The sequence below is a fragment of the Dromiciops gliroides genome, chromosome 2 (genome assembly GCF_019393635.1).
Source record: "Dromiciops gliroides isolate mDroGli1 chromosome 2, mDroGli1.pri, whole genome shotgun sequence".
NCBI classification, from domain to species: Eukaryota; Metazoa; Chordata; class Mammalia; order Microbiotheria; family Microbiotheriidae; genus Dromiciops; species Dromiciops gliroides.
Genome location: NC_057862.1, coordinates 458,473,134 through 458,492,440, shown reverse-complemented (window position 1 = coordinate 458,492,440; position 19,307 = coordinate 458,473,134). Strand labels below are relative to the sequence as shown.

General features: G+C 36.7%; 1 protein-coding gene across 1 annotated transcript; it reads left to right on the top strand.

Moving 5' to 3' along the window:
• Nucleotides 1-718: 718 nt before the first annotated feature.
• Nucleotides 719-18,849, top strand: PARD6B (par-6 family cell polarity regulator beta). Its single transcript, XM_043981408.1, is given in 7 exon segments — nt 719-918; nt 7,732-7,753; nt 7,756-7,820; nt 7,822-7,842; nt 7,844-7,912; nt 7,914-7,956; nt 15,680-18,849. Coding segments are annotated over 7 exon segments (1,110 nt in total). The 5' UTR covers nt 719-852; the 3' UTR covers nt 16,504-18,849.
• The last annotated feature ends 458 nt before the right edge of the window (nt 18,850-19,307 follow it).

Below are 19,307 nucleotides of genomic sequence, written 5' to 3'. Positions count from 1 at the left end.
GGGGAGGGGAGCACGCCCAGCGGGCGGGCGGCTCCGCGCCCGCAGTCCCCGCAGACCTCCTCCAGGTGCGCTCTCGCTTCGGCCCAGACCCCCCGCCCTTCCCCCGTTCTCTCTCTTCAGCAGCGGAATACTCCAGGGGCCACGCATGCGCTCTACTTCCCTCCTTAACAGCGGTCTAAGGAGGGGTTGAATGGGGAAGGGGTGGAGACCTCCCCCGCTCTTCAGGTGTTCCCCGGGGCGTCTCTAGGCGGGCGTGGGGGTGGGAGGGGCGCGTGACGTTCCCCCTCCTTCCCTTCTCTTCCTCCTCTCCACTCCATTCAACCCGCCGAGCTTATCCGTGGTGGACCCCAGCTTCGGTCCCTGGGCCGGCTAGAAGAGTCCGACGCTTCTCTACTTCTCTTCGGCCTCCCCTCCGGGGTCGGGCCGGCAGGTGAGCGCGCGCACCGCAGTCGTGGCGTCTCCCCGCCCCGCCCCCCACCCCCAGAAAACTGCAGGTGCGTGAGGGGCGAGCGCGGGCGGAATCGCGCCAGAGAAGAGCGAGGCTGAGCGCTCGCGGCCGCCCCCTCCCCCTCCTAGGATCGTCCGAGCCGCCTCCGCGCCCCCAGCCGGGCGCTGCAGCAGCCGCCGCCGCCTCCGCCTCGTCAACCCCGCGGGTTAAGGCACTGGAGGCCGGAGGAGGAGGAGGAGGAGGAGGAGGAGAAGCCGGAGAAGCCGTCGCCACAACTGCAGGTGGTTTGTGCGCGGCGCAGGCCGGAGGAGCTCCCTCCCGTCTGTCCCCTCGCCCCAGGAGAGGAGGCCGCCTGCGGCAGACGGACAGCAGGCTAGACAGACGCTCCGTTCCCCGGGCTCACCATGAACCGGGCTCACCGGCACGGCACGGGCAGTGGCTGCCTGGGCACCATGGAGGTGAAGAGCAAGGTGGGTGCGGGGCCCCGGGAGCATCCTGGGCGGGGAGTACAGGGATGCGGGGTGGAGGAGTCGAGAGAGGCCGGGAAGGGGGCATGGGGTGATGGCGCAGGGCCGGGTGGGCGTGTGTGCAGCTCCCGAATGTCCGGGGTGAGAACTCGCGGAGGAACTTGGAGGGCATGTACCTCACTTGCCTTGGGAGACTGAGGATCGAGTGTGGTTACGCTGCGTTTAACCTGCATTCCTCCCCTTCCCACCCCACCCCCAGCTCGTTACGCGCAGGTGAGGGGGAGGAGGCTCAGGATTATACTCGAATTAGAGTTAGATGAAAGGGGGAAAACTTGATTTGGTGGGTCGTGGATTAAGCGGGGAGGTTACAGTTTTCCTCCTCGATAGCCCAGGGAATAGAAAAATTTACTTTACCAAATTGCTTTCTATTGTAGCAAAAAATAAGGTCTTGTTCTGTTACTGATCTTGTTAATCTGTTTGCTCTTTGAAAGTAATAACTCACAGCAACAGAATTTTAAAATTTCATTAATACTTCACAATAGAATTTTGGTCTGAGGGAGCACAAAAGAAACAAAACCCAAACACAGACGTGAAATTCTTTAAGCATTTGTGTATGAGCCAGGAATCAGATATGGACCGAGTGCTTGAGTAGTGGGAATTACCACTAAAAAGCCTTGGAGTTAAAGGTATGATCAAAGGTATGGTGGAGAAGGCTATGGATTTGGAGAGGGAGACATGCGGAAAGGGACATTTCAAGCTTAATAAACTTCCTTGAGTTCATAGAATAACTAGATGGAACCATACATACATACATACATACATACATACTTACTTACTTACTTTGTAGTCCGAGGCCCAGAGACCTGCATAAAATCACATAGCTAGTTTGTGAGAAAACTGCCGGAACACTGCTCTAGAATTTTGGGAGGTGTAAATAGAAGACTGCCTATCAGAAATTTACATACAGTGCAATAGGGGAACCTAAAACAGGTAGAGCGCCGTGAAAATAGGCTACAGAATAATGTATCATGGCGTAATTATAAATTCATGAGTACTGAGGAATTTACGAGTAGAAGTACACTAATTCGTTAATTGTAGGTACTAGGGAAAGCTTCTCAAAGGATACATAGAAGAGGAAATGCCAGTCTTCAGGGTATGGTGACCATGTATTCCAAGTTTTGTAGTCTCTTAAAATGAGAGCAAGGATATCCACGTTTGTCTTGCCTTTAAAATGTAAATATCTGAAACACTATTCCCTTTGTGTGGTTGTATGCTATATAATGTTGTAGAATTTGGTTGAAATTTTATGTACTATTAATTTGAATTATAAATGTACTTAAACAACTGTTAGACCTTAGATTTTTAAAGAACATACTATCTTCCTTTCCATCTTTCATGGAAATGTCATTGCAAATTGGAATTGCTTGCATGAGTAATACTATTAAAAATAAAATCTTGGTAGTGCTGTAACAGTAATGAGTCCATGCCACTTGATTTGAGATGCCTTTCTGCAGTTCTATCACCAGATTTCGTTTTATGGGAGCTTTGGTCAACAGAAAAAATTCCTCAGTATACTCAGAAACAGGCATTGACTTCTACTTGGCCAGGTGGTTAAAAAATTTTTTTTAAATGAATTAACAATATTCAGATCTAAACATGCTATCCTTGATGGAATTTTAAATGATTGTAGGTCATGCAATTATAAGCACATGCCTTTCATAGGTGCCCTCAAATGGTCCCTCAAAGCATGTTGAAATATATATATTATAGGACTAGACTTTTAAGTGAGGCATTTTAGGTAAATGACTTGCCCAGGGTCACACAGCTAGTAAGTGTTAAGTGTCCTGAAGCCGGATTTGAAACCAGGTACTCCTGACTCCAGGGCCAGTGCTCTATCCACTGCGCCACCAGCTGCCCCAGGACTAGACTTTTAAGAGTTTTTCCTCTATTTTCTGCCTGTTGATTAAAAATTCTCAAATGTATGTAATACGGTTAAACAGTTACATGCCATATTTATATGTAAAAATTTTTATAAACTTTTGGTGAGGCAAGTGGGGTAATTGACTTGTCCAGGGGTCACACAGCTAGTAAGTGTTAAGTGTCTGAGGTCGGATTTGAACTCTGGTGCTCTACTGGCGCTACCTAGCTGCCCCCATAAATTTTTTATGAACTTTCTTAAAGCCATTGGAAGAGCTCGATTTGAGATATATATTCTTTTTAAACTGTAAAGTGTGTGGTCCTGTTATTTTCTTAGCTCATGGTAGGTAGATAGGGAAGGCAGTATGGGTAAATTACAATTTATCTGTTCATAGTAATGTTTAAGTGATTTTTGTCAGTAAATTTGCTTTTAATGGTGAAATTATTGTATCTAAGGTCTCTTCTGGAACTTGGACAAATAGTTTTAAAATGAGGAAAATGGTAGCCACGCCTACCACCCCCATTTCCACATAGTGAATTTTAAACAAAGTTCTCTTACTAGGCCATAACTTTTGTGTGATGGACATTGAATAATCATTGCAAAAAAGTTGTTTGATTTCATAGAAATCAATCTTATTACATGGCTCTGAATGACCCTGAAAATGTAGGAGAGTGGGTATCTATTTCCATTAGGGAGTATTCTTCGAATTTGAGGTGTATATTTTTCTGTCATTGATTTACCTATCTCTTGAAGTGAGAGCTTTTCACAGCCAGTTAAAACTACGGTTGTCCTTGATAACCTTGGAGGATTGATTCTTTGAGCTGTAGGCTTTCTTGATTTGATTACCTTTCTTGGCCTAATCTTAAAATTGGTATCCAGTGACCATGGAAGAAGTTGCTGTCCAGGCAGACATGCTGGATGGTAGGAGTAAACTAATAGAAAACTGGCACTAATAGTCTACATAGTGAATAATTCTCTTGAAGAGAATAGTTGATTGTGTCTGCTTCTTGTCCTTATATCCTAGTGTTTTTCCTTGGTGAAAAAGTTTCTCTTAATCCTATTGTATTGCAAAAGGTCATAACAATATCTTTGTTATTCAGAACACTATTTTTGGCAGAAATTACAAAACTGCATTTACCAAAGGGCACAAACTAAGTAAAGCCATAAAGTTTGCCACTGCCTAATCAAAGTCTCTATCCTTTCATATTACAGGAAAAGAAACTTCTCAAAGAGAATTTATATAGATGTTTAGTAAAATGACCTAAAATGTTAAGCTATTAAATATAAAATTTTAATTAAAAATTTATGGGATAATGGTAGTGCTGTTGACTCATTTAAGTTTTCTTCTATTTGCTAACAAATATGAAATTTTGATAGCATCAGGCTAATTAAAATAGAAACTGACTTTTGATGTCATAGCATGTAATACTGATATGAAGGGTGTTTCTATTGAGTTTTATTTACTTTTGTAAGGTATAGGTGTGGACTAAACTCAGATATAGGGATGAATCACCTTATTTTTTTTTGAGACAAATGTAGTGTGTTTATATTTCAGAAATTTTTTTATTGCCAGTTAATGCCTGGTGTGTGTGTGTGTGTGTGTGTGTGTGTGTGTGTGGTTTTATTGCTGGGTTGCAAGTAAGGTATTTACCTATATAGAAGTACCAAAAATAGTGATGCAGATATCTCCAAGGAAGTTTGGAAAATGAATTGGCAACCATGTAACCCTTTACCTTTATAAAGTCAGGGATTACAGGGATTTAATACTTTTCCCTATGGTTGGTAGTTGGTGGTGGGTGAGCTAAGTACCTTGTAGATAAAGAAAAATTAATATGAATCAAGCACTAGTTAGAAAGGTCAACTTTTAAAGGTAAATGAGAAACTATTTTTGTTATGGGTCACCTCACGTATTTTTAGGCACTTTGGGAGAAGTAAGTTTCTTTTGCAGAAAAACAGGCCTGGGAATTGAAAGATAAACATAAATGATGGTGGTTCGTGAAGTTTGCATTTCATGGACTTGTCCAGAGGCTTATTTGCTGTGTTCAGTGAAGATGGCTGTATTATACCTATTTTTTAAAATTTAGGTGTCCTTTAAAGTCCTTTTTGTGTGTTTTTAATAGTATTAATCTACACAATATTCTAGTGAGGTCAATCGGACAGCAATTTTTATATTTTACAGAAAACTACATTTCTTCTGTGTACTTAATTTTACATTGCTGATTTAAAAAATTTTTGCTATTTATGATCACTTGCTGAGATCACTGTTCAGCTATGGGTTGATCTAGATGCTTTTTGAGGTCTCTTCTAACTCAGATTTTTCTAATTTAATGTTACTTTGAGTTATATTTGTCATTTTTGGTTATGTCTACTTTGTTACACAATTTTTTTTTAATGTAGTTTTCAGAACAGAACTTTTGAGTCATTTTAGGGAAAGGGAAGGAATAAACATTTATATAGTACCCACTATATGCCAGGCACTGTGCTAAGTCTTTAAAAAAACAAAAACAAAAAAAATATTATCTCCATTGATTCTCACAGCAACATTTGTGGTAGGTGCCATTATTATCCCGATTTTCCAGTTGAGGAAACTGAGGGAAAGAGGTAGATTTGGGGCAGCTAGGTAGTATAGTGGATAAAAAGCACTGGTCCTGGATTCAGGAGGGACCCAGTTCAAATCCAGCCTCAGACACTTGACACTTGCTGTGTGACCCTGGGCACGTCATTGCCCCGCTCCCCAAAATAGTAGAGAGGGTAGGTTTAGTGGCTTGGCCTAGGGGTCTCGAAGCTAGTAAGGCTGGATTTGAATTGGACTCATCCTTAATTCCAGGCCCAGCCTTTTAGCCACTGAACCACTTATCATGCCTCAATTGTAGGTTATATATATTGTCCAAGGAAGTGCAAAAAAACATGAATAATCAGTTGAATTTTCTGCATTATTATTGCCTGCACGTTAACCAGAGTGAGAGGTGAAGAGGGTACAGGAAAAGTGGCAGCAACAGAATCTTTTGTACTGATGAGATTCTGGATTAATGAATGTGGCTTCTATTCCATCTTCTTTGTTTAGCAATTTAACTTTTCCTTTGATCTTACTGGCACGTGTTGATAAAGTCTTTTTTAAAGTGCCATGAGGTAGGTTTTTGCAAGCTGTGCTAGTGAAATATACTACTGCAGACCTTCAACCACACTAGAAATTAGAAATGCCTGTTGAGCTTTTGTGGTCTGAGGACTAACATAGTTAGGTTTGGAGGAGCTTATTCTCAGGTTGACCAGTAGTGTGGTTATTTTTCTGGCAGTAGTATCCTTCAGACAATCCACCAAGGGATGCAGCTAGAAGTTGGTCTGAAGCATTGGGTTTTAATCCTTGACTTTAGGCAGGTCTCTGGGCCTCCCTGGATATTATTTGTGTGTGTGTGTGTGTGTGTGTGTGTGTGTGTGTGTGTGTGTGTATACGTACCATTTTACCTGTAAAATAAGGGAATTAGATTAAATAACCAAGGATACCTTTTAGATCTAAATCTGTGGTCTTTAATCATAGAAATAGTGCTGCAGAAAGTACAGTGAAAACAAAGAATTAAAATATATTTCAGCACTTAATATCACATTAGTTTTCAGAGAAATTTCACATGTTTTTCCACACTTGAACCCTGTGACATAAGCCATTTTATACCTCAATTCACAGATGAAGAAACAAGTCAAGTATCTTGACTAAGATCACAACATAGCTATCAAGGGTAGGGTTAGAACCTGACCCTAGACCTAGAACCCTATGTCTTCTGTATTCTTTCTCCACTATACCACATTGATTAAAAAATAACAGTGCCTTTACTGATATCTTTTAAAAATCTTGAGTTCTCATCTCACTTAAAATTGTGTTACGTTAAAACTATTGGTCATTTTGGTGAGGTTTATGTATTCAACCCCAAAGCACCTCTACTTCAATATGTTGTTCATTTGCTTATTTTCCACCTTTTTCTAGTGGTATTTTTGCCAGACTTAGTTTGAAAGCTCTTTGAAGGTAGAAATTTTTCTTTATTTCTTTGCTAGGAATTGAAAAGGAATTCATCAGTATGCAATAAAAATATTTTTAAATAATTTGGTGTAAGGATGGGTGAATTGAATAAAATTTCTGGTCCTCAGATTGGACATCATGTAGTAGCAGAAGGCCTTTTGTCAGGTCTTGCGTCTTAGGCCTGAGCCAAGGAACCTCTGGGTGGTCAAATGAGCCAGTGTAGGATACTGTACAATGACTGTCCTGGCCATCGAAAGATGAGGGGGACAAAGACAAGGACAGGCTCCCAACTTTCTCAGAGGAGGACGTTATTGGATTTTAGAGCTGGGAAGGAACCTTAGAATCATCTCTCTTCATATTATAGCCCAGGCCAGGAATGTGAAGTGACTTTCAGGTGGTGAGGGAATGGCAAGGCCAGGATGTTGGAGGCCTCCTGTCTCAATTCGGTGCTCTGTCCACTTCACTATAGTGCTAATTTCTTCCTTTGGTAAAGAAGCTGTTATGAAATATATCCTCTTGATTAATAGAGATATTTTTACTTGTTGACTGTTTCATAGCTTTCCTAGATAGAAATGTTTTTGACTTGCTGATATGATGTAATATCGGGGCGGCTAGGTGGCGCAGTGGATAGAGCACCGGCCCTGGAGTCAGGAGTACCTGAGTTCAAATCTGGCCTCAGACACTTAACACTTACTAGCTGTGTGACCCTGGGCAAGTCACTTAACCCCAATTGCCTCACTAAAAAAAAAAAAAAAAATGATGTAATATCAGTATCCTGTTGGCTTTATATACCCAGTGCCTAGCACCATTTCTGCCACATAAATGCTTGTTGATACTGAAATTATGACTTCTGATATTTTTCTTAAAAGTAATTTATGTTTTGTTATAGTTTGGAGCAGAATTTCGTCGATTTCTCTGGAACGATCTAAACCTGGAAAATTTGAAGAGTTTTATGGATTACTACAGCATGTCCATAAGAATTCCCAATGTTGAAGTTTTAGGTAGGCTATGCAGACATTCATGGAGACTTACTGCCTATAAATAATGAAGATAACTATCATAAAGCTGTTTTCAACAGCCAATCCACTGCTTAGATTTTTAGTACAAAAAAAAGGTAAGTGTAAATAACTTCAGAAAATCCATGTTGCTCTAATTAGATGCACAGTGCCTGACACATATAGATGCTTAATAAATGTTGCTTGATTCTACTATCTTGCTGCATATTTATTATTTTTTTGTCTTATATAGGTTAAAAAATTAATATTATTGTTTTAAATCATTACTCTGAAAGAATGAATTTATTTAGACCAATTCCTGTTTCTAAATTCTGGTTTTAAGTATTGCTGATGTTTTATTTAAATAAAATTGGTTTGTAGAACTAGGTGCAAACTCACGTTGGACTTCCCTGGGCCTTAGTTTTCTCACTGTAAAATGAGAAGGTTGGAATAAATGATCTGATCTTTTCAGCTCTAAGTCTGTATTTGTGATATTGCTTATTTTATGATTTCTTGTATTTCTTTTGCTTATTTGAAATGGTTTTTTGCTCCTTAAGATCTTTTATTCCTATGATTAGTGAATGACTGCAAATCTGATCTATAGGTTATTTGAGGTCATAAATATTCTTTATTAGTGTTTAAGAAAGATTTGAAATCACAGCATTTTCTATATTATACACATTTTCCAAACAGGGACTGTGCTTAGAGCATCAGAAAACTTTTAAGAGGAAAAAACTTTAGTTTTTCATTCTGTTTTGCCTGAGGATGGGTGTGCTTTATGTATTTTTTTGGTGAATGAAGAGGTATGGGACAGACCAGCATAAGGTTCAGCTGTATTTATAAGAAAACAGTGGAAGAAACTAAGGATGTCACAGCAGTGTGGAATGGAGTCAATGGCCATGTAGCATCCAGATTCTGTTATCGAACTCTCCTGCTGTACCAGAGCAATAAAATATGTAAGAGTAAAACTGTGATTGACAGTCATTCAAGAACCATTGTATGAAAAAATTTCCCACACTTGTCATTTTAACCATTGTGCCTTAATTTTTTACATAGTAGATTCTTATGTAGGAGTTTCTAATAAGCTTATAGTGCTTTTCACATACTACTCGGCTCAGCAGTGAACATTAAGCTTTTTTTTTTTCAATAAAATTGCATGATAAAAGTTGATAACCATTTTATTCTGAGCTTTTTAGCAGTTGATGTATAATACCATCTGTTTTTTGTGTTAATTCGTTCTGATCTTGCCTTAACAGAAATGATAAAATTCAGTGCTAACATCTTTTTAAGTTGTCCTGTACCAGACTCTTAAATTTCTAATTTCTAAAGTACAGGTTTTTATCTCAACATTTCTCATAGTTAATAGTTTCAATAAAGACAAAACAAAACTTAGCTTTTCTTCATATTATGTTTCCTAATGTAAGGGGGCTAAAATGTTAGCTATACTGTCTAAAATATCTAAAGCTTTAGTAAGAATTAGACCTTTTAAGCATTTATTAAGGAGAATAAGAATTTGTTAAGAGAGAGAAAAGGGAAAACTCTATTTCTAAGAGACCCTATCATCCAACCCACCAATGGCAAGGTCAGTACCAAAGAGACAGAACCCTCCACCAGGTTCTGCTTCCTACTTCAGGTCCTCCTCCCAGAAACTGGAGCTACTCAAGTTGATTGGCTGGTAGCCTTGATAGATATAGATAGTACCCTTGAGCAAACAAAGTGACGCTAAGGACCTTGTTCACAATGGCTTACCCTCAGAGGCCTTCACTTCATGGTGGTGCTTTGCTACAGGAAGTCTACAGCATGTGGCGTCATTCCAATAGTTACACTAAGTAGTGAAAATGAATACTTGGTGTATATTCCTCATTAAGACTTTAGAAATTTTGTTTTTAGAGCCTTGTAGAAATAAGCATCATGGGGGGGGGCAGGGGCAATGAAGGGTAAAGTGACTTGCCTAAGGTCACAGCTAATGTCAAGTGTCTGAGATCGAGATTTGAACCCAGGTCCTCCTGAATCCAGGGCCAGTCCTTTATCCACTGTGCCCTTAAGCAGCATTTTTTTTTTCTTTCTTTAAGCAGCATTTTAACGGAAAATATGTCTGTTCTAGTTTTATGTGTTTTTTAGGAACTTAATGCAAATGAGGGACTTTTCTGTCGAGGAAAAAGCACAATTAGTCCATTTATAGCTATACATTATCACACTTTATTTTGATACTTTTCATACAAGAGCCTAATGGCTTTTTATGTAGCATGGTTATGTAAACTAAACGGGTACTGTTGGGCCAAGAAGCAGTTTTAAACTTGGAAATCATATTCTCTTGCCACTATCTTCCTCCTTAGTTGATAGTAGAACTAATTTGTTGCATAAACCAGCAATTTCATACACTTTGTAACAACTGTTTTATAATATCACATTTTTAAGTTTTGATTTTTTTCTTCAGATTATGTTTGTTCAAAGAAAACATTTCCAGAGTGTAAGGATCTTCATATGGCATTTAGTACAGGGATAAATTTTTTTTTTGAGTTTAGGAAACCTGTATCTTCAATCAGTTGTTTTACTTGATAAAATTTTGGGACTTGAGGTTCAACTGAATATTATACCTGTGGGTTTGTTTTTAACAAAGGGCTTGTTTTAGTTGGCAGGGATAACAGTGCATATTTTTATTGCTGTTGCCATAGAAACAATAGAAAAAAAGAGGGAATGAGAAAATTACTCCTGAAAGTGATTTTTATAAAGATTTTAGGTTATACTCTTTTTGAGGCTTCTCTTTCTCCCCCCCCTTTGGTCAACTGCATGAAAGGTCTCCTAATTAAATTTATGGAGAGGCAAACTAGGGAAATGGAGTAGTTTTGACTCTAATATTTTTAATAATAATAAAAGGGTTATTTTAGCTGTTCTATGTTAAGTGTTTCTACAATTAAGAATGTCAGACATTAACTTAACTGAATGTTTAAATTTTTATGTAGTGGTTTTACTTCCTAGTTTCCTGATCTAGTTTGGAAACACTTATTTGTATTTGAAACTTTGGCTTTATTATCTCTCCCACCTTCCCATCCCCCCAAAAAATGTTTTTGGTAAGTTCCCTGAGAGCACCTAAGATACTTGATTAAAATGAACGAATATATTCTGTGTACTTAGTAAGAATTTCTCATTATGCAATGGGAAAATTGCATTTGAGCAGATAAAGGACAAAAATGAGTGACGTAGGTACTTGATTCTAGTTCTATTTTTTTTTTCAGATGCAGGAAAATTATTATAGAACCTTTGCTTAGAAAGACCCTCAAATGTCTCAAAATTGTAATGGTATTTGCTTAGTAATTAATTCCTTGTGATTTTGTTATAAAATATAAATTCTGTTAATCAACAGACACTTAAGAAGTTCTTGTAATATGCCTATCATTGAATAGGCATTTGGGATATAAAAAATACAAAATGCCCTCCAGGAGTTTACGTTTTACTTAGGATTTATTGCTCTGATTGTATTCATCTTGTGTTTCTTTTTGGAACTATAGCTTATGTGTTTGGAAAAATAGAAACTTTAAAAAAACCACATTCCTATGCTTCTACCTCTGCTCCTTAAACCACAGAATTAAATGTTCAGATCAGATAAGATGCCATTATAGAAGCTTTCATTATTTTTGGTCCTGATTTTGTTGTGTGGCATCTTTAGGTGGTATTCCTTTTTGAAAGGCCATTTTAAATGTTAAACTGGTACTGTATTTTATTCTAGATCCATGGATCCCAGAGCCATTGTGGCTTTTTTGTTTGCTTTTGTTTTTTAAAGAAAGCTAGTGTTAAAATGCTTCTATTTAGTAGTGATCACACATCTAAACCCTAAAATACAGAAAATAGCTATGATAAATTTTAAAGAGGGAACCACATACTATTATATCGTGATTGTTTAACTGACCTGTAACACTTAGGCTAATAAAACAACCAGCCTTAGTGTTTGCCAAAGGATGGTATTAAAGATGATACTGATTTGTTAACATCATTGACTAATAATTCTAGCAACTAAATCCGTTGGATGTGACCTAGGTTATGCACAATTAAGATTATCTGTATGGTTTAAGAATATAACTTTACCTTCATAGTCCTAGGACCATATCATGTAGAGCTGGAAGGGAGGGACCTAGCAATCTTATAGATCTACCACCCGATTATTTAAAGAGGCAACTAAAGCTCAGGGAAGGTAAAAGTGACCTGCCCAGTCACCCAACATAGTTACACTGCTGTTAAATATCGACATCTTTTGTCTCCTGCATTAATTCAGTTCAGCTCCTTGAGAGTAGGAACATTTTTGTCTTGGCTATCTAATAGCCAATATCCCCTACTTAGTACATTTTTTTGCAGGCAAGTACTCTTTAAACTTTTAATGGAAAAAAGTATTATTCGTATTTTGAGCTAGAGTGTTATATAGACATAGAATGCTGCTTTGTGAGATACTTTGTCTAATTTTTGTCCCTTTAATGACTTTTAGATGTCATTTCTCTTTGTTGGCATGTGCATGCCTATAACTATAGCACTTAAATAGTGCCTTGCAGTTACCAATTACTTTTCTTACAATTTGAAATAGATCGTATAAGTTCTGTTATAGGTGCGTAATAAAAGTTGGCAAATTGATTTAGCCTCATTTTCCAGGTGAGGACACTGCAACTCAGAAGTTAATTTGCTCCCAAGACAGGTAATAAATAGTGAAACAGGAGTTAAGTGCAGGTCTCCTGACCTAAAGGTCCTTTATTCTTTATATCAAACCACATTGCCTAAAACAGGAGCAAATAGGTTCTGATTGAGAGCCCTGGGGGGGGGGGGGGCATTGTGATGTGTTAACTGCTCAAAATATTATGCTTCTCTGTTCTTGGCTATGTTTGGATTCTTGACATTGTTGAATAAGTCAGGTGTTAATCTAGAAAGATTACTAATTGAAAAACTAATATAAAGACCCTCTGTAGAGGTGGGTTTTTTTTTTTTTTGCTTTAAATTAGTTTGATCAGAGCCTTTGAATTTATTTTTCATGGTCTCTTTTAGTTCCAGAGTGTACATATAGACTGTTAAAGTAGAAAGTCAACTTACATTCTTTTTGGACATTCACCTTTACACTTTAAACTAACACCCTGTACTGTGGCTTTCTGCCAAAATATTTCTTTTCCCAGTAGCTGTAAACTGATTAGCTAGATGGTGAGAACAAAGGTGGCTTTGTACTCAGGCATATTGCTTTTGAGAATTTAGTCAAGAATGTACAAATGGAGTCTGGCTGCATGGCCAAATTATGCAGATTAGTTTCCCTGGGTTAGCTTTTCATGGGTAGTTGTGAAGGAAAACAATTTATTTTGTCCTAAATTTGCAAGAGTAGGGATGTTTATATTCACTAGGCATATATGCCATTTATGTAGACTTCAAACATTATTTGAGAATGAAATGTTCTTTAAAAAGTGAAGCTTTTTCTTAATTTGCTTAGGCCAGGTTTTGCAAAGAGAAGGTGATGGTATTTCTAGACATTTCTTAAAGCACACAGTTGTCCAAGAAAAACATTGTACATTGTCTATGCAAACTGTCTAAAGTAGATCATATGGGTGATATAAATACTGCTACTTGCTAATATGGAGCTTGATGTATTTGTGGAACCTAGACATTATAGGAAAGTCCTTTCTATCCTTTGGTGGATAACACTTGCTAATTCTTCCCTATGTGAGATTATGGCTGACTAAATTGTCAGCATTTTTTTTTCCTTGTTTCTAATGTCTTAGGTTGGCAACTTTTAAACTTCCATGGGAGCTGAAAAAATAAGGAAATTGAAGTTGATTAAAAATCTGACAAATTTAGGGCCTGTACATATTTCATTTTCTTCCACCATCCTAAGTACATTTTAAAAGCATGATGCTAGCTGTTCATTGTTTCATTATTTCATCTTTTTTCCCCCCTGCCTCTCAGTGGTTAGAGTTTTTTTTGTTGTTCATACAAAGTGCTTGAACTATGAATTATGAATGATATGCCCACCTTCAGTAGGTATGATTTATACATCTAGCTTTGTTTCATATTTCTTAACAATAGCACTAAATTTCCTTTTGGATCAAAAGTACTTTGTTTTATCTCACCTTTGATATTCCTGAGTTTTTTGTGAAAAAATGATATTTTAACACTAGCAAGGTAAATTTGAAATTGAAAGACATGGTATAAGTAATGTTAGTTCAGCAAATACTTCAGCTAAAACTATCTAGGCTTTTTTATGTCCTAGAAAAGAAACTGAGATTTTAAATAATAGCTGTTAAAATGCATTGGACTTTGAATTACCACAAGTAATTTGCTCCTATTAATAAATAAAATTTCCCACTTTAGAGGCATAATAGGGCAATAGAAATTTACGCTTTTAAAATAATTTAGCCTGTGATCCAAATTTATATTAAAATCATAACTAATTATAATTTTGTGTTTTATTATTAATTTGGAGAGAATGTTTTATTTACCTTGCTTATTTGTAAAAGTAGTTCTTTGTCAAGTGCTTGTTGTATTAGCTGATGAGATACTTGAATTGCATCTGGCCCTGTTTAATTTGTCCTTTATAAGAACTATGGGTTTTGGGGGGGGGGGTTGGGAGGCAATCTAGGTTAAGTAACTTGCCCTGCTAATATCTGAGGTCATATTTAAATTTAGTTCCTCCTGACTCCAGGGTTGGTGCTCTATCCACTGTACTATCTAGCTGCCCCAAGAAATACGAATTTTAAATAATAAAAGCTATGTGTGTAACAACACAACAAAAAGCACCCTAATGGAATAAAATTATAGGCAACAAAGCAACTCCTGAAATATTCTATAAATGACTAGGTCATACTGAATTTGGCTATATAAGCATCAGATTGATTTTTTTTGTTTTGTTTTGTTTTTAGTGAGGCATTTGGGGTTAAGTGACTTGCCCAGGGTCACACAGCTAGTAAGTGTTAAGTGTCTGAGGCCGGATTTGAACTCAGGTACTCCTGACTCCAGGGCCGGTGCTCTACCCACTGTGCCATCTAGCTGCCCCCATCAGATTGATTTTAAACTAGGAATATAATGTTTTCCCACCTGTCACATCTATTCTTTGCTTTCCTCATTTCATGTGAAATCTACTGATTTTTTTGTGTTCTATGTAAATTATTGCAAGTCTTATTTTTAATTCATAAATAACATGCTAATTAATGGTTTTATCTATATTCCTGCCTGCTTTTTACTCACTAGTTCAATCCTAAACTCTTCCTACCAGATGAGCTTACATTGTACCCAGATATTATTCAAGCAAGAAACAGAGAAAATGAATGGGGGGTAGTGGTGGAAGTAAATGAGGTTGGACCCAGTTCAAAAAGAAATTTTAGGAAAAACTAAATCTGTACGTAGTCCCTTGACTGCTAGTTGTGCTTGGAAAACTTAATTGTAGCTTTATCAAGTCACGTTAATTTGAGCTTAATTTATTTGATCCTCATCCTAAATAATAATCAGTTCTAGGATGGAAAAGTTGTAGCCCCAAATGCATATATTCTAGAGGAAACTGCATTTCTGTTGAGTAGTCATGATTTTTGCGTGTGATTCAACTTTGTAAAAATCTTGGTATTTTCTGATTATCACAAAAGAGGGCCATCTAGTGGTTTTTCTAGACTATCATTATCGTGACAGTGGTACTAAGTTATGAATTGAATAAAATCACAGATTGGTTATGTTCATTTTCAGTTACTGACTTATAAATTTTTGTTGGTATATTACTCTGCTACCATTCCTGCCCCATGTTATATTATCATAGAGTAATGGGGATGTTTGGATGGCTTTTCTATATAGACTAATGCTGTTGATGTTTTTGTTTTTGTTTTTTTTAAACAGAAGAAGCTGACTACAGTGCCTTTGGTACAGATACACTAACAAAGAAGAAGAATGTCTTGACAAATGTATTACGACCTGATTACCATAAAAAGAAACCAAACATAGTTATTAGTATGCCACAAGACTTTAGACCAGTGTCTTCCATTATAGATGTGGATATTCTCCCAGAAACACATCGAAGAGTTCGTCTTTATAAGTACGGAACAGAAAAACCACTAGGATTCTATATCCGAGATGGCTCTAGTGTAAGAGTCACACCACATGGCCTAGAAAAAGTACCAGGGATTTTCATATCCCGGCTTGTTCCAGGTGGTCTGGCTCAAAGTACTGGCTTACTTGCAGTTAATGATGAGGTTTTAGAAGTTAATGGAATAGAAGTTTCAGGAAAAAGTCTTGATCAAGTTACAGATATGATGATTGCAAACAGCCGTAACCTGATTATAACTGTAAGACCAGCAAACCAGAGAAATAATGTTGTCAGGAATAGTCGGACTTCTGGCAGCTCAGGTCAATCTACTGATAACAGCCTTATCAGTTACTCACCACATATTGAGACAAATTTTGATCCTAAAGATGAAGAGAGTGATGAAGAAGACATAATTATTGAAGATAATGGAACGCCCCAGCAGATACCCAAAGCAGTTCCTATGGCTGAGAGTTTAGAATCACTGACACAAATTGAACTGGGTTTTGAGTCGACTCAGAATGGTTTTATTCCTAATGATGTGAGTTTACAGCACATGAGTAGCACAAAGATGGATCATGAGACACATGCTTCAGATCAAAAACCACTGGAAGAAGATGGAACAATTATAACATTATGATATTTGTCATCTGAGTGGCTTCCTAAAATGAAGGTGCCATAGAACTTTAACATTTGGCTATTCGAAAGCATATGTACCTCTGTACCAGTGACATAAAGTGTACATGCAAACAATAATGAAGCTTTAAAATCTTCTGGCTAATGTAGATAACTATTGTGGATCAGAGGTGAATTTGAGACTAGAATTTAAAGGAGCATTTGAAAGTAAAATTATGTACTCTGATATTGTCTGTAAGGGATACTGTTATAGTAAGGGAGTACGTTTTCAGTACTGCAAGATTAATTAGATCATTTCCATTTGAAGTGGTTATATATTTAACCTGCCATGCAGAGCCCAGTAAAATTATTCTGTATTAATGCTCTTAGCTACAGTCTTCTTGTTCTGTGAAAATCTGATTTTGAAAATCTGATTCCACCCCTTTTGGTACCGTTAGGACCAGTTCTCTTTTCTTGGTTTACAGTATTTTATGACTGGTTTTTTGCATTATGCTTCTTTTGCTCATTAAAACACAATGTTTTATGTTAACTTTCAAAGAAATAAGAATAATCGACAGCTTTCAAAAATTGTAGACTTTATGAAACAAATGATTCCTGAAGACATTGAAATTTTATGAAAGTTGTTTTAAGATAGTACTCACACATACTATACCTTGTAAAATTACTGATGAACTTACTCCATGTGGTTATCACCTGATGTCTTAAGATTCCCTCTATTTTTTTTTTTTAATTTAAATTTTTGTTTTTGTGGGGCAATGAGGGTTAAGTGACTTGCCCAGAGTCACACAGCTGGCAAGTGTCAAGTGTCTGAGGCTGGATTTGAACTCAGGTCCTCCTGAATCCAAAGCCGGTGCTCTATCCACTGTACCACCTAGCTCTACTCCCTTAAGATTCCCTCTAAGACAATTCCTTTTTACCACTTCTCATGGAAAAATATCTTTTTTTGTTTGGTGTTGGTGTACATTTGTGCCTTTAAATGTACTCTAATGTGAATTTTTCATGGGTGTAATATGCACTTGGATTAAGAGAAGAGAACTACGTACATATAGGATGAACTTGTGCACTTTTATAAAGTTTTTTGGTTTTCATTTAATGGTATTGATCGCTGGATTATAGAAAGTTGCCTATACTTTAGGACAAACTATGCGTAGCAAATGGAGTATATTCACATTAACTTTTATGAGGATATTTATTGCTTTTAACACAAGCATCCACATAGAACTAGTAATGCTGCTAACTTTCATTCTTTGCTTAATTTTTTTGTATTTATAATTGTCATGTGCATGAACACTGTATATAGATGTGCATGTTTCCTTTTACTTATGACTTATGAACACATTTCCCAAACTAATTATTTATTAATTAACTCTATGATGGAATTAGTGTGAATGCCTTTATAACGTGCTATTAAGATGAAGAATTAAACGACTCCATTTTGAAGGATTTATATATAGTAAAATTATGTGAAGAATGAAAGTATTGCTAAAATACTGAATACCTAACACAGGATACATAAGTGTATTTTGTTTATAGTACCACTAAACTAATACTGACTGCACAGCATTATGTAATATTAGGTTTTATACTCAGAGTTGTTTTTAAGTTCACTGGAGTTCTTCCATTCATATTCCACTGTTATTTTTTTAAAGCAACTTTGGAGTGGAATAACAAAAAGTTAGTACATAGATTGTTCAGTCATTTTATATGTTAATGGTGCAGGGGTTCAAATTAAGCTTTTAAAATATAAACACTAGCCTTTCACACACTACCTCTTAATTTTTTATTTTACAAAGTTAACTTCTTTAAGCTTTTTCTTGGAAAAATTCAGGACTTCATAAATTTTTAAAGAATCCAAATTTAGTTTTGTCAAAAATTTTCTGAAGTTTCCAGAAAATGGAAATTCAAAGCTGCTAGCACATTTTTATACTAATTACCTTGTTTAAGGATATAGATAAACTTGATTTTCAACCAGACTTCTGTAAATGAAAGATACAGCAATTGGAAAATGATTTATTTTTTAAGAATATTATAAAAATTATTCTTACATAATGACAATTCAAGTGCATCTTAATACATAGCACACTGTCTGGATTTAGAATTAAAGTTATTTTTCTCCTATGATGCTAAAAAAGATAAACCAAACTGTGAAATTTATGTTCTATATCTTAACAGAGTTTAGGGGACAGAGTTCTCATGAGCTGTCAACAAAATAATGTACTTTTGTGAATATTATGAATTTTCTAATTAAATTTTACATGCTTTGTGATTTTTACATGAATGAGAATTGTATAATGTCAGTATTTTTACTACAACTTTAATATAAAATGTACATTCATTCATATTTCACTAAATGGACTTTGATTTTTGAGAAATCAAATTAGTTTTAGTGGTATTTTTATAAATATAATAAAAAGACTTATTAAGAATACTTGTTTACATAAATTTGTGATTGAATCAGTGTGTGGAAAATTTTCATATGGAAAGTTTGATCTTAATTTTATTGCTATTTTTGTTTAAATCTTAACCCAGTTAGCAAAACAGTTTCTGACAATAGTCTGCAAGAAATATTTCTATGATGAAATATGAGTCATACTTCTAGAAAAATGGGGAGGAGCTGTCAGAGTAATGGCAATAATAGTGTGCCTCATCTGCTATCATGATGCTATCAAACAGGGACACTTTTCCAGTTCTACCTGACCCTCCCAAATTGAACCGTTTTGAAACTCATTATACAATTGTTTCATTGCTTAAGTTCTGTAGCAGTTTCATATGTTGCAACTTAGTACCTTACCTTTCTGGGCCTTAGTT